This window comes from Rhineura floridana, chromosome 1, assembly GCF_030035675.1.
Source record: "Rhineura floridana isolate rRhiFlo1 chromosome 1, rRhiFlo1.hap2, whole genome shotgun sequence".
NCBI lineage: Eukaryota > Metazoa > Chordata > Lepidosauria > Squamata > Rhineuridae > Rhineura > Rhineura floridana.
Window position 1 is genome coordinate 170,227,664 of NC_084480.1, and position 13,862 is coordinate 170,241,525.

At 43.0% G+C, this 13,862-nt stretch overlaps 1 protein-coding gene across 1 annotated transcript in view; it reads right to left on the reverse strand.

The window, feature by feature from the left end:
* Positions 1–429: 429 nt before the first annotated feature.
* PACS2 (phosphofurin acidic cluster sorting protein 2) overlaps positions 430–13,862 on the reverse strand; it is a 219,935-nt gene continuing 206,502 nt past the window's right edge. Inside the window, 3 exon segments of the mRNA XM_061585566.1 lie at positions 430–950; positions 6,220–6,333; positions 8,862–9,088. Of these exon segments, the coding sequence (XP_061441550.1) occupies positions 838–950; positions 6,220–6,333; positions 8,862–9,088 (454 nt within the window). The 3' untranslated portion in view covers positions 430–837.

A 13,862-nucleotide genomic window follows, 5' to 3' on the forward strand; every position in this document is an offset into this window, starting at 1 on the left:
AACACAAAGCTGTTGAGATGGGGAATTTCGCTTAGGATTGATTCCGAAGTGACACAAGTTATTTTACCCCAAATCAAAAATAACTTGAATGATTTGCTAAGCCAATCTGATTCTAACAAATTATCCACCTAGCTGCCTAAACTCTTCCTTTCCACCCATTCAGCCCAACAATCCTCCAAACCTCCTCCTGCTTCTAATGAAATATGCTTCTAGGGCAACTACAGTGGTGGTGGTGTAAAGAGGAAATATGAGGAAGATCTGATCTCTCTTCTCCTGCTTTCTCTCTGCAACAGCCATGGTCCTTGGGAAAAATACATTGCCTAGGTCTATCATGGATTTTCATCCTGATACTCATAATGATCATGGTGGTGAGTACTAGTGAGGAGGAAGGATAGATCAGATGACCTGGATGCGTATGTTGTGTTGGGGGAGGCTGGATGGGTGGAAAGAAGGGGTAAGCTGGAAATTATTCTCTAGCTGAGATTTTTTCAAGTTTGGAGAATTTCACAGGCATGAGAAATTAATTGAGGTAAGTGAGAAATGAATCTCCCATTCCACTCTCCATCCAATTGGGTTCTATGTTAATAAGCAATACAGTTACTCTTGGGTTTTAAAAATTCTTAGGGGCTCCTGCAACTATCTTAGATGGATGTCTAGACTTAAGACCAAATTGCTGCTGTTTTAAGTAGCATCCTTTCCTTGCAGCCAACTGTAAGAACAAACAGAGAAGTATCTGAGCAGTTATCCAAGCACATTTGTAAGTAAAATGCAGGAGAGCACAAGCAGCTGGCACTCATGTGTTGTGGCTTGCAGAACTATCCTATGGATTCTGCTGTGTTACGATTTGGAATGTCCAAATATGCAGATGGGAAAGTGCTTGACGTGGGAAGACCACTGTGCTGCTAGCTGGAAGAACTTCACATCATTCCACTCTACTCCATCAATAAGCACTACAGGAGATAAAAAACAAAAACAAATATGATTAGAATGGAATTGTGTTGGGACCTGGTTGCAATTTATTCTTTTGGGTTTAGCAGCTCCATCAATTTCCACCTGGCAATAATAAATAAAATGTATCTAAATATGTTTAAATGGTCCTTCCCTACAAAACTTCAGTTTCATTTTACACAGATAAACTGTGTTACTATCCACTTGCAACATTCACCAAAGAATTTGACACTAGTAGCAACCAAATATAAATATACCAACTGAGAAAGAAAAATGCAAGAATAATCAGACATTATGGCAAATAATAAACATAAAAGGCAGAAGCAGAACCAAGTATGGAGCTACAAAACTTATTTGGATATGCCTTTAAAAAAATCACAAAGGATTTTCCACCAGTCAACTAACATGAGATATCCTGGGGCATTTCAATTCTGTGAATGATTTGCCATGCCTAGATAATAAGTAGAACTGTGCTAAGAAGCCTTTTTTTATAATAATTCTGAAAACTGACTTTCAGTGCATAACTGTCAGTTAAAAGAGCACTACACTCCTTTGTGACTATCTTTGGTGGTGATTGGATCCAGCACCCAGGTAACTCCCACAAGATCCCTGAACATTATAAGCTAGATGGCATCCAACTCTCAGAAAAGTTCAATGGAAATTGGCTGAAGGACTTTTGCAGCAGAATGATGAAGCTGCTGTGGCTTCCATGCATTTGGTAGTGGTGTCAGTCTAGCTGAGATGCCTTTCTTTTGTAGCACTTGGACCATAATCAAGAGGCAGGAGGGATCTGAATCATATACACCATCTTGGGGGGGGGGGCTTAAGAGGCTTTAGGGGAATGGGGATCGTGGCCCGGTTCTCCTTTGGGGGCTGGCACAGGTACCTGCAGATGTTCCACATCATCTGCCATCTAGAGCATCCAGTCCCCCTAGCTTTCTCTAGCAGACAGGCTGGGGTTCTTCTGTCAGCAGGAGAGCTAACAGACCTTCCAGGGTCCCTGTCCTCTGTGTAGCCAAATTCATGAAAGTTGTAGTGTAGTGCACTGTTCTTCTATCTTGTCAGATTACAACTCCCATCAACCCCAGCCAATTTAGCCAATGGCCAAGCATGATGGGAGCTGTAGTCCAACAATATTTGGGGACCCAAGGTTGAAGAACAGTAGTATAGTGAATAAAGTTGTGGCCTATTATAAATCCAGTTTTCTACAGTTCTTATCTTTCTTGCTGCATCACATCTTCCCCACCAAGTCCACAAGCCTTTATTTTTGAACATGTGCCAAACTGTTCAAAGGACCAAAATGTATATTTCAGCCTATAGGGACTTTGATCAATTATCTTACAAAAATGTAAGATTTGCTAATGCAAATCCATCCTAATACTAGCCGCATCAAAGGCAAATTTCAATTATTGCGGCTTGAGGATGTGGACATGCTGCTTGAAGAAATTAAGCCCACCACCTGTCTCCTTGACCCTTGCCCTACCTAGCTGCTGAGAACTAGCTATAAGGGACTGACTGGGTGGATCCAAGGAGTGATTAATGAGTCACTGAGAGAGGGGGAGGAACCATCTGCCTTTAAGAAGGCAGTGGTGCGTCCTCTCCTTAAGACCACCTCCCTGGACCCAGAAGTGTTAAACAACTATCACCCAGTGGCAAATATCCCCTTTTTGAGCAAGGTGCTTGAGAAGGTGGTGGTGATCTAGCTTCAAGCATGCTTGGAAGAAATTGACTGCTTGGATCTGTTCCAGTCTGGCTTCAGGCCTGACCATGGCACTGAAACTGCCTTGCTCACACTGGTTGATGACATTTGTTAGGAGAGATATAGGGGCAATGTGACCCTGCTCGTTCTCCTTGATCTCTCAGTGGCTTATGATACTGTTGACTGCAGTATCTTTCTGGAACATCTCAAGGAGGTGGAGATTGGGGGCACTGTACTTCAGTGGTTCTGCTCATACCCGCAGAAAATGGGAATGGATTGCCTTCAAGTCGATCCCAACTTATGGCTACCCTATGAACAGGGTGTTCATGGTAAGCGGTATTCAGAGGAGGTTTACCATTGCCTCCCTCTTAGACTAGTCCTCCCCAGCTGGCTAGGGCCTGCTCAGCTTGCCACAGCTGCACAAGCCAGCCCCTTACTTGTTCGCAACTGCCAGCTGGGAGGCAACTGGGCTCCTTGGGACTCTGCAGCTTGCCCACGGCTGCACAGGTGGCAGGGCACGTAATCCCTGGGCCACTCACTGTGGGGGTGATCTTTAGCTGGCCCTTGACACCCAGGAGACACGAGTGGGGATTTGAACTCACAGACTCTGGACTCCCAGCCAGACTCTCCTCCCCACTGTGCTATATCAGCTGCTTCATACCCGCAGAGCCGTTTCCAAAAAGTAGTTATGGGAGGCTATTGTTCAGCACCATGGGAATTTTCCTGTGGTGCTCTGCAGGCTTCCATCTTGTCCCCTTTGCTATTAAACATCTATATGAAGGCAATGGGAGCTGTCATCAGGAGATTTGGAGTGAGGTGCCATCAATATGCAGGTGGCATTCAGCTCTACCTCTCTATTCCATCTGAATCAAGAGAGGCAGTTGAGGTGTTGAACCGGTGCTTGGAGGCAGCGATGGACAATGTGGGCCAATAAACTGAGGTGAAATCCTGAAAAGACATAGGTGTTATGTGTCCGAAGTTCTCATGTTCAGGAGATGGGAAGATAGACTGTTCTGTTGTTCTTTCCTTGAAGGTGCAGGTCTGTAGCCTGGGGGTGCTCCTTGATCCAACTGGAGGTTCAGGTGGTCTCACCAGCTTCGGCCCCTTTTGGAGATAAGATTTGGCCACAGTGCTCCATGCTCTGGAAACTTCCAGACTGGAAAATTGCAATGCACGCTACATGGGGCTGCCCTTGAAGACTACTCGGAAACTTCAACTAGTCCAAAATGCAGCAGTCAGATTACTGGAGGGGGGTTCCCTTTAGAACTCTTATAACACCTGTTTTAGAACAGCTGCATTGGTTGCCAGTTCATTTCTGGGCCCAGTTCAAAGTACTCATGTTAGTGTTTAAAGCCCTAAATGACTTGGGTCCCAAATATCCGAAAGACTGCCTCCTTCCCTAGAGACCCTCTCAGGTGTTGAGATCAGCAGAGGAAGCCCCTTTAGTAGTTCGACTACCCCCAGAAGTTCAGGGTGGTGGTGGTCTGGGAGAGGGCATTTTCTGTGGCAGCCCTTAAGCTGTGGAACTCCCTCTCCACCAAGGTGCATCTGGAAACTTCATTGTACAACTTTTGGCAAATGCTGACAACACACCTCTCTACCCTGGTCTTTGATACCTGAGATGTATATTTTTAGGACCCACCCTATTTTCTATGATGTTGTTTAGGTTGCTTGTAACTGTTTTAATTATGTGTTTTAAAATTGTTGTAATCTGCCTGGGACCGCTGGTTGAAGGGCAGGTTTTTATTATTTTTATTATTATTATTATTATTATTATTGATAATGATGATGATGATGATGATAATAATAATAATAATAATAATAATAATAATATGTACTTATTTGTACTTTACAGACAGCTTTTCCTAAACATTCAAGGCAGTTAAACTCAATATACACCAATAAAAAGCAATTTTTGAAATCAAAAGTATAGAATCAAATCTAAATAACAAGCTGGAAGCTCCAAAGTAGCATACATTAAAAATATAGGGTTGTATCTAATGCTAGTTCTACTCAGACTAAACCCTTTGAAATTAATGGTCATGAATAACTTAGGCCCATTAATATTGATGGGTACTCTGAATTGGATACAACTCATAATAATCTAACCCTGCACAAAAGCGTATCTCAACAGAAAAGTCTTCCTGCGGCTGCAGCAGAAAAGAGAGTGTGTGTATGTATTTATGTATGTATGTAGAAGGGGCAAAGTGCATATGTGGGTGGGCAAGATGCATCTTGCATGTTAGATTTCTGAAAAATATTTTTTTGCCTGAAATCAACAATGTATTTTGGAAAGTTGTTTGTCCATTGTGCATTTCAACCGAACTTTGCATGATGGTTCCCGAGATCAAGGAACAGGTTTCCATCTATGTTTGGATGCAGTTGGACAATTTTTTTTGCCTGTAGTGCATGGTTACACCCACCTGTGTGGGATTCTGTTCATCTTTCTTCTTTTCAAGAGCCAGCTGTTTGTGAGAACTCAGCTTGCTACACCAATGAGACAGCAGCACAATACTTCTACTAGTTATTTTGACTTCCTTATCTGTTTTCAGGTTCATAATAAAAGTTTTGTAACCATTTTCAAATTCAGAGTGTTTGTACATTTGTAATTGTTTGTGTAGTGTTCATGTTTTTAGTAAATTACATGAGAGGCATTAGTTTTATGTGCCACGCATATGGTTGTTTACAATTTTTTTTTAAATGCAAACACAATTTCGGTTAGTCTTTCACAGTCCAATCCACTTCCTGTGTCACATGTCTTGTTTCTGTTATTTGTCCTGATTACAGGTGTTGTCAGTACTCATCCTATGGTTGTATTACTCATCCTATGGTAACATTACAAAAAATTCTTCCAAGCTACATAGGAAGTGGATTGGAGTGTGAAAAACCAACCCAAATTGTGTTTGCACTTTTACAAATTTGTTGACCAGTACAATATCTCCCACTGTCCTGACGCATTCACTATAGCTGCCCAATTTCCCTGCCTTTTAGCATTTGGTAGAAATATATGCATCCAGAGATACATTCTTAAACCGAAGGTTTTTTTTATAGATATTCATAGGCTTGCATTGTAAGCAATTAAGGCTGCAATCCTATACACACTTCCTTCAGAATAAACAGTCCCATTAAACTACAGATAAGAGCTGAGTGTCAGTGGATTGGCAAGGAGCCTATTATGAGCACCTTCCAGCTTTGAAATTCTCTTCCCCTTCCACCAACAGAAGGAAGTTCTGTCACCAACAGAAGGAAGTTTGACGATGGGGCAGTGTTCACTTTCTCTCTATATATAATTAGACACATACACATAAATGTTTAAGGCAATTCAAATCAAGGTACAGACTATGTGAAAGCTATCATAGACATGAGGATAAAAAGAGGCAAGTGATGACCCTTTTTCTTCAAACTGAATATTCTGGATTTTGTCAGAGACTCTGGGCCTGAAGCTGAACTGGCCCAAATACTCTAGAGCTTGCTCTGCAAAAGAACTAAACACATAAAATTAGGAATTAAAGAACAAACATGGCAGACTTTCAAAACCAGACTGACAATTGCATTGGATGATGAGCACTTACCCCGCAACATATTCTGCTGATGCTTTGCTGTGCAAATCAGCCGGCTGATTCCATCTATACACTGGCTCTTAGAATCAAATTCCTTGTCTTTTGCTTTCTTAGGCAGAAACATCACTAGAGGAAACCAAGCAGACAGTTAAGCAACTTCAGCACAATCTTTCTGTGCCCTATCTTCTCAACAAATAATGTCCAGAGATCTTAAAAGTACCCTAAGTATATCCTTTCTGCTACACCAGGGGTTCTCAGACTTTCCACCCACAGGGCCTCCTTGAAATGGCTGAAAATTACTGAGATCCACACGTCACACAGAGGTGGTGCAAGGGCAGAGCCGGTCACAAAATGGTGGCAGATAGAGGCAGAGTTTGGCATAATCAGCTGGCAATTACTGACATTTTCTACTGAAATATATCCCTTTGGAAGTTGCTAAATTCTTTGCCACGGTATTTACTATGTGGCATGGATTTCCACAGCTCAGCTTTTCTCAAACTAAGTGCAGGTATTGACTCTGGAAATACTGTGACAGCATCCCTATTTTAGGCAGAATTTGCTGATCCAGAGGTGGCTTCTTTCTGTTTTCCCCTTCCCACTCCCACATGGCTCTCAAAGTATTTTTACCCATCTCTTGTAATTTCTTATCCCATTCTCCTGTCACATTCAACTTCTACCTTAGCCCCAACTACTAGTTCTTCCTCTTATAACAGCTTTCTTTTCTTACCCCCTTTCTTTCTAATCCCAATTTTTTTAATTAATAGCCACTGACAACTTTTGTCTCACTTTCTAATTTCCTTCAAGACCTTCTCTGGCCCTTTCCCCTCAGAGGAGACTTCCCTTCCTGCCCCCGAACATCTCCATCTCCTGGCCACCTTTACTCAGCAGGCAAGCAATGAATTGCTGGTACTGGCATAGATCCAGCCAAAATGCAGGCAAGTGAGGAGGCACGGGCAGGTCGTGGCACTGAGGCTCACCAGAAAGTGGCCAGGCCAACTGGTGGATCCCAGCCCATGGCTGGAGAAACACTGCTTCACCATATGGTGTGGATTTGTTATTTCTGTTGCATGCAGATTCATAGTGGTCCACTAACGGCAATAAGGTCAAGCTTATGTACAATGTCCACGTGATAGATTCCTCCCCACCCCCCAAAAAGCCAGAAACCATTACAATAGGTCAGTGATCTAACCCTGCTTTGGAAATCAGTTAGCACCCAGTGGCAAACCAGGATTTTATTTATTTATTAGATTTATTTCCCACCCTTCCTCCCAGTAGGAATCCATTAAAATGGATTTTAGTTCCACTGCTGAATGGCAATGCATAGCAAGTATTTCTAAAACTTGGTCAGAAAAGAGATATTAAGGAACTCTCAGAGCCCCCCTGTGACTTATTTGCTAAGCATTTTGAGGATAAAACTGCTCATGCCCAACATGACCTGGATGCCAAATTGTCTGTAGCAATCAGTCAGGACTCTCCTTAGGGGTGAGCGAGCTGGGCACTCATCCTAGGTGCCAAGCTAAAGGGGGCACCAAACAGCTTGATGCCTCAGAGTTCGTTGAGTACAGAGCTTGGAAAAGTTACTTTTTTGAACTATAACTCCCATCAGCCCAATCCAGTGCTCCCATCTCAATTACCTTGGCCCCACCCTCAACATACATACACCAAAGGCAGGGTTGATGCCATTAAGATGAACTAGGACCTTGGAGACCAGGGTTCAAATCCAAGGTCCTAGTTCATCTTAATTGCATCAACCTTGCCTTTGGTGTATGTATGTTGAGGGTGGGGCTAAGGTAATTGAGATGGGAGCACTATAGCACTGGTGGCAGGCAACCAGTGTGGAAAAGGGGGTTAGGAGTGACAGACAAGAAGGTAGAAAATCCACAGAGGGTGGCTTGCCCAGTGTCCTGCAAAGGCTTGAGCTGGCTCTGATAGGAGTGCTAAACCAGTGCTTAGCATCAGTAATGGATTACATGAGGGTAAATAAACTGCAATTCAGTTCAGAGAAGATGGAGGTACTACAGGTGGATGGTATAATGAACCAGGCAAATCATGTTCAAATTTTCTGGACTAGATTGTAGCCACCCTAAAGGATTGTAGCTGCCCCATTCTCCTTAAAGTATTAAGGCCACAGCTCTGGGGTATCTTATCTTTGGAGGCCCAAGTGGCTTTTGTGGCACTTTCACTTTCACTAGGTAAGGCTAGTGTACCAGCTGGCCACAATTATTCATACTCTTGTAATGTCTTGTTTAGGCTATCTAAGAAAAAGTAGCCATCTGAATTCACTATAGTTCTATTTCCACTCTGATCACAGCAAAAAGCCCAAGGTGAATCCCTATGCTCACTCATGGTTGAGAACAGACAAAAATGCTTACAAGCTAACCCAACATGGGAAAATAAAACATACAGCATTGTCAGTTTCCACATGTGAATTAATCGGTCTTAGCTTGAACTGGATTTAGACTACCCAGCACAGCTTATAAAGACAGAAAGATATGCTAAACTTAACTAGAAACTGTGATGCAATTAAATGCATCTCGCACACTAATAAATTCAGTGATATCTCAGATCTCTAGGAACCTTTTAGTATTGAAAAGCTAATAGTGTTAGGAATAGTACATCTGCTACAACAGTCAAAAGATTTTCCATTTCCACACCTTTTTTGTTCTTTTCCTTCATCACAACAGTCATTAACATAGTTGGAGTGGAAATAGCATCCCCACTCATAGGCAGCCGGCTGACCTGGAGAGACCGAAAAGTGCATTTCAGTGTGTTTTTGGCAGTGGCAAGATCCTTTTTCTCTGAGTCTCTCTTCTTCTCCAAAGGATGACTTGCAATCCAGTAATCTACCTGAAGTCCCATCAGTTCCATACCAAGACCAGAGCTGTAAGATGTTAGGAAAATATTACAATTTGTTAAGTTGTGACAGGCCCAGAGATCCCAGATGAAAAACATTAATGATACCAAATTGAATAGCATTCTTGGAACAATGCTTAGCATTTGACTTTCAAGTGTCTTGGCTGCAGTTACAGCCATGACCTCTCATGTTCCTATCCAAGAAGAGTGGTGCACATAATTGAAAATAAGCAACGTAACTTCAGATTCAAATAACAAACTCAATTTTAGAGGCTCTTCAAAAACCTTATGCCACTTTCATCTTCTCTTTGTGGCACCTAGGATTGTGACTTGCAGGTACACGACTGTCTTCAAAAATGTAAGAAACAACATGTAGGATATTTTTTAGCTGGACCACTTCAATTCTAATCAGTAGACAACTTTAAATCAAGCAGGATGGATCTACTTATGTAATTTCTGCACTATTTGAAAACAGATTCCACCTAAATGCTATGAAGCATGAATGAATTTGAGCACAACTAGATGTGGGTGGCCAAGTCCTACTTAATTCCTTATAAAGCAGTGAGATATTCAGTTCAGTTCAGTGGTGCAGTGAAAACTAGCCACACCCTCTACAAAATAATTGTGCTCAGGATAGAGCATTCAAACTGTGCTTCTTCCGCCACTGCATGTAGACATACCCTCCCCCATCCCCAAATCTGCATCCATTTTATATGAAAAGGTGTAACTTAATTCTGATACAAAAGCTTGCTGCCATAAAATCTAGTTTGGCCATTAATGGAAGGACTGTCACCAAATGTCCAAGTTTTTCAACGACGAGGTGGCAACCTACATGTAACTATTACTTTTTAAGTAGTTATTCTATTTATTATCACATTTCTATCCCACCCATCTTCCCAGAAGGAGCCCAGGTTGCAGGCCCAGTGCCAACAGGCGGCTAGGTTGGGCACTGTGGCTGATGGGTCTCTGGGGCTGGGCAGATGTAGCTCCCTCTCTACAATCTGCACTAACATTGGGTCATGGAGTGTGTGCTCTGCAACCCAGTGCTGACGCAGATAATAGACCAGGAGCCACCCTCCAAGGCAACATCCCCCACTGCCAGCTGGCTGTGCCACTTCCCATGTCCCCACATGAGCGCATGCATGTTTCTCATCCCCCAAGATGGCGGTGGGGGTGTCAACATGCTGCCATCTTGGGTGATGGCAGGCATGTGCATGCAGTATGCTACCGTGGACAGGCCTACGTAAGCCCCCAGAGGTGGCTTCGAGAGCCTGCTGCAGTCTGGTGCTGGCCCTGTAGGGTGGTGCAAGTACTAATTATGCACAGTTTAACATGCATTACGTGAAAGAAACTGGCATTTCTTCCCAGTCATATCACTGAGGATACAAAAGTTGAGAAGGGACAGGGCAAGAAGATGAATAAAAACATTTTTTTCCTACAAAAATGTTTACTAGGAACTTTCACAATGTCAAATTTTCCTGATTGTATTTATTACATTACATTTATTACAATCTTTCCCAGATTGCTTATGGTAGCCCTTTTGCTGCTTTTTGGGGTAATGAAGTAACAACTCTCACTTAGCGCTATGCTTCTGCTAGTACTGGTCCTGCAGTGCTAGTGCTGTTTCAAATCTACAAATGTGATGGGTGATGGGTTCTTTAAATAAATGGTGTGTTTTTAAAACAAGCTTAAGAATAAAGAAAGGCCTCAGATAATTGCAGGCAGTGTTGACTCACTTTTGTGTTCTTCTGAAAGAGCCACATGTGCGCTCATGTAGTGTCATTCCTTAGAAATAGTGTCATTCCTTAGAAAAAATGTTTCTTAAATGGTTCTTAAAAGAAATCCCTTTTAAAAACAAAACAAATGCATAGGCTTGAGGGAGAGGACTTTTTCCAACTATGATGTTGATACCAATACTACACATTTTCCACTAGAACACTGTTTAACAGGAGACAACTGACTTTTGCCAGCAATCACAGTTTGCAGTTTTGAGCGCTGGAAAAAGTCATTTCCATGTGACTGGAAAAAAACCCTGTATACTCTCTTAGAGCATAATTTATTTTATTATTTATTTATTTTTATTTTATTTTATTTTTATACCGCCCATAGCGAGGCTCATCAAATATAATGTATACAATCAATTTTAAAAACCACCTACTCATCAAGACAGCAATTTAGACATACTACAAGAACAAAATAACATAATAACCCATATTAAGTACAAATCAAAAATAAATTTAAAAAAAGATAAAACACATAACTATCATTTACAACATTAATACAAATACTAAAATACTAAAAGATTGAAATATTAAAATATTAAAATGCCTGGGCAAAGAGGAAGGTTTCACCTGGCGCCGAAAAGATAGTAACCTCTATCTAGGCGTACCTCGTCAGGAAGGGTGTTCCATAGTTCGGGGGCCACTACCGAGAAGGCCCTCTTTCTTGTAGTCGCCTTCCGGGCGTCTTTCTGAGTAGGCACCCGGAGGAGGGCCTTCAATGTTGAGCGTAGTGTACGGGTAGGTTCATATCAGGAGAGACGCTCAATCAGGTATTGTGGGCCCGTGCCGTGTAAGGCTTTATAGGTTAAAACCAGCACCTTGAATCGGGCCCGGAAACATATAGGCAGCCAGTGCAAGTGGGCCAGAATCGGTGTTCCGACCATTTGGTCCCGGTTATTAATCTGGCTGTTGCATTCTGCACAAGCTGCAGTTTCCGAATCATCTTCAAGGGAAGCCCCACATAAAGTGCGTTGCAGGTTGCACGCACCTGTCCAAGCACCTTGTCAACGTCCTCGCGCTGCACCAATTGAAACTCATCCAACAAAATATGACCAGACTGTGCTCCGGAGACCTCATTTGATTCCACTGCTCTAACATTGGAGTCTAAGTCCTGACGAATGCAAGAGATTTTATTCTGGAAGTGCTTGGCAAATTCGTCACATCGAGCTTTAGAAGATTCCATCACGTCTTTACAGCCAGAGTGTAAGAGCCCTCTGACAGTTCGAAACAGCTCCGCCGGGCGGGAAATAGAGGACTGAATAGAGGCAGTGATATGTTGTTTCTTTGCTGCCCGCACCGCCCCAAAATACGTCTTATTATAAGCACTCACCAGTGCAAAGTTGCATTCGTCAGGAGTCCGTCTCCATCTGCACTCAAGCCGTCTCCTATATTGTTTCATCGCCCTCAGCTCCGGAGTATACCATGGAGCTGTATGAGCTCTACAAAGGAGAGGGCGCACAGGAGCGATCATGTCAGCTGCCCGGGTCATTTCCGCATTCCACAGATCGACCAGGGTGTCGGCATGAGCACCAGCCTTATCAGCCGGAAAACTCCCCAGAGCTTTTTGAAAACCTTCAGGATCCAGCAGTCTCCGGGGGTGGACCATCTTAATCGGTCCCCCACCCTTGAAGAGGGGAAAAGTCATTGTGAGTCTAAACCTCAACAAGCAGTGATCTGTCCATGACAGAGGAGCTGATGTAAGGCTCCCTATACACAGATCACTATCATCATGTCCCGTAGCAAAAATCAGGTCCAGAGTGTGACCTGCTACATGAGTTGGGCCGGTGGTATATTGGGACAGCCCCATGGTCATCATGGAGGCCATGAAGTCCTGAGCCGCCCCAGATAGGATGGTCTCGACATGAATGTTGACATCCCCCAGTACCAGTAGTCTAGGGGATCTCAACAGAACCTCCGAGACCACCTCCAACAGCTCAGTCAGGGAGTCTGTTAGGCAGCGGGGTGGGCGGTACACTAACAGAATCCCCAATCTGTCCAAACAAAGATAAGCACTTAAAAGTTCCATTAATTTCAAGTGATTAGCTCTCTCTTTGAAATCAATGTGACTTAGGGCCAAACTAAATGCAAGGTTAAATGTGTCATTCCATTCAATGTACGTATTTTTTAAAAATGCAAATAGCACCAGGTGTGCGGTGTGGGGTGATAATTATCAGGATCATAGCAAGGCTGTGCGTGTGTGTGTGTGTGGAGGAATTTAGCTCTGTCCCTCCCTGCTACAGTCCTGAGAAAAGTCCCTTTTCTGAAACTGATATTTGGCACCAATGGGGGAGTTCCTCCCAATAGCTGATATACTATTTGCATTTTTAAAAACTTGCACATTAAATGCAAAAACATGTTTAATATCACATCTAGTCTAGCCCACAGCGCTGCTTAACTTAGGCTAGATTATGCCATAAATCTCTAGGTCCTAAGGCTAATTCTGATATAATTTTCTTCTTCTTGCATTTTCTATAGAAACATATGGACTAATTTTGGGGTGGAGCTGTCCTCCAGCATTGCTGGTGCTGGGGTGAGACAGCAGCAAGATCAGGGCTCTGTGGTTGCACTAGTGGAGCTAATCCTGTGCTCCTGTTGTGCTCCAGGGGATGCCCTCAGGAGTGGGGGTCTCAGTCCAAGGAGGTAAAAGTCTTCTAACAAAATATTTAACCAAGATGGTAGAGTTCAAGGTGCAGCATATCAATCTAGGTCCAAACGTGATCCAGAAGAAAGGTCAGAAAACAGTCCAGGGTCATTATTGCAGGAAATTCAGCAAGGAGGGGAAGCTAGAATTAGGATCAAGGATCCCAAGAACGAGCCAGAAACCTGGGAGACTTTATATACTGTGGCCTCCTAGACCACACCCTAGCCCCAGTTGCTGGCAGTAGAGAAGTTCCAGGGGTTGCTTACTCATGAATAGACTTTTTACAAGCGGTGTGGTCCATAGATGCATGCTATGTCATCACTCTTCTCCTTGGGCCAGAACCTTTTGGAGCTGGTGTTCTTAAAGACTGAAGGGTGGCT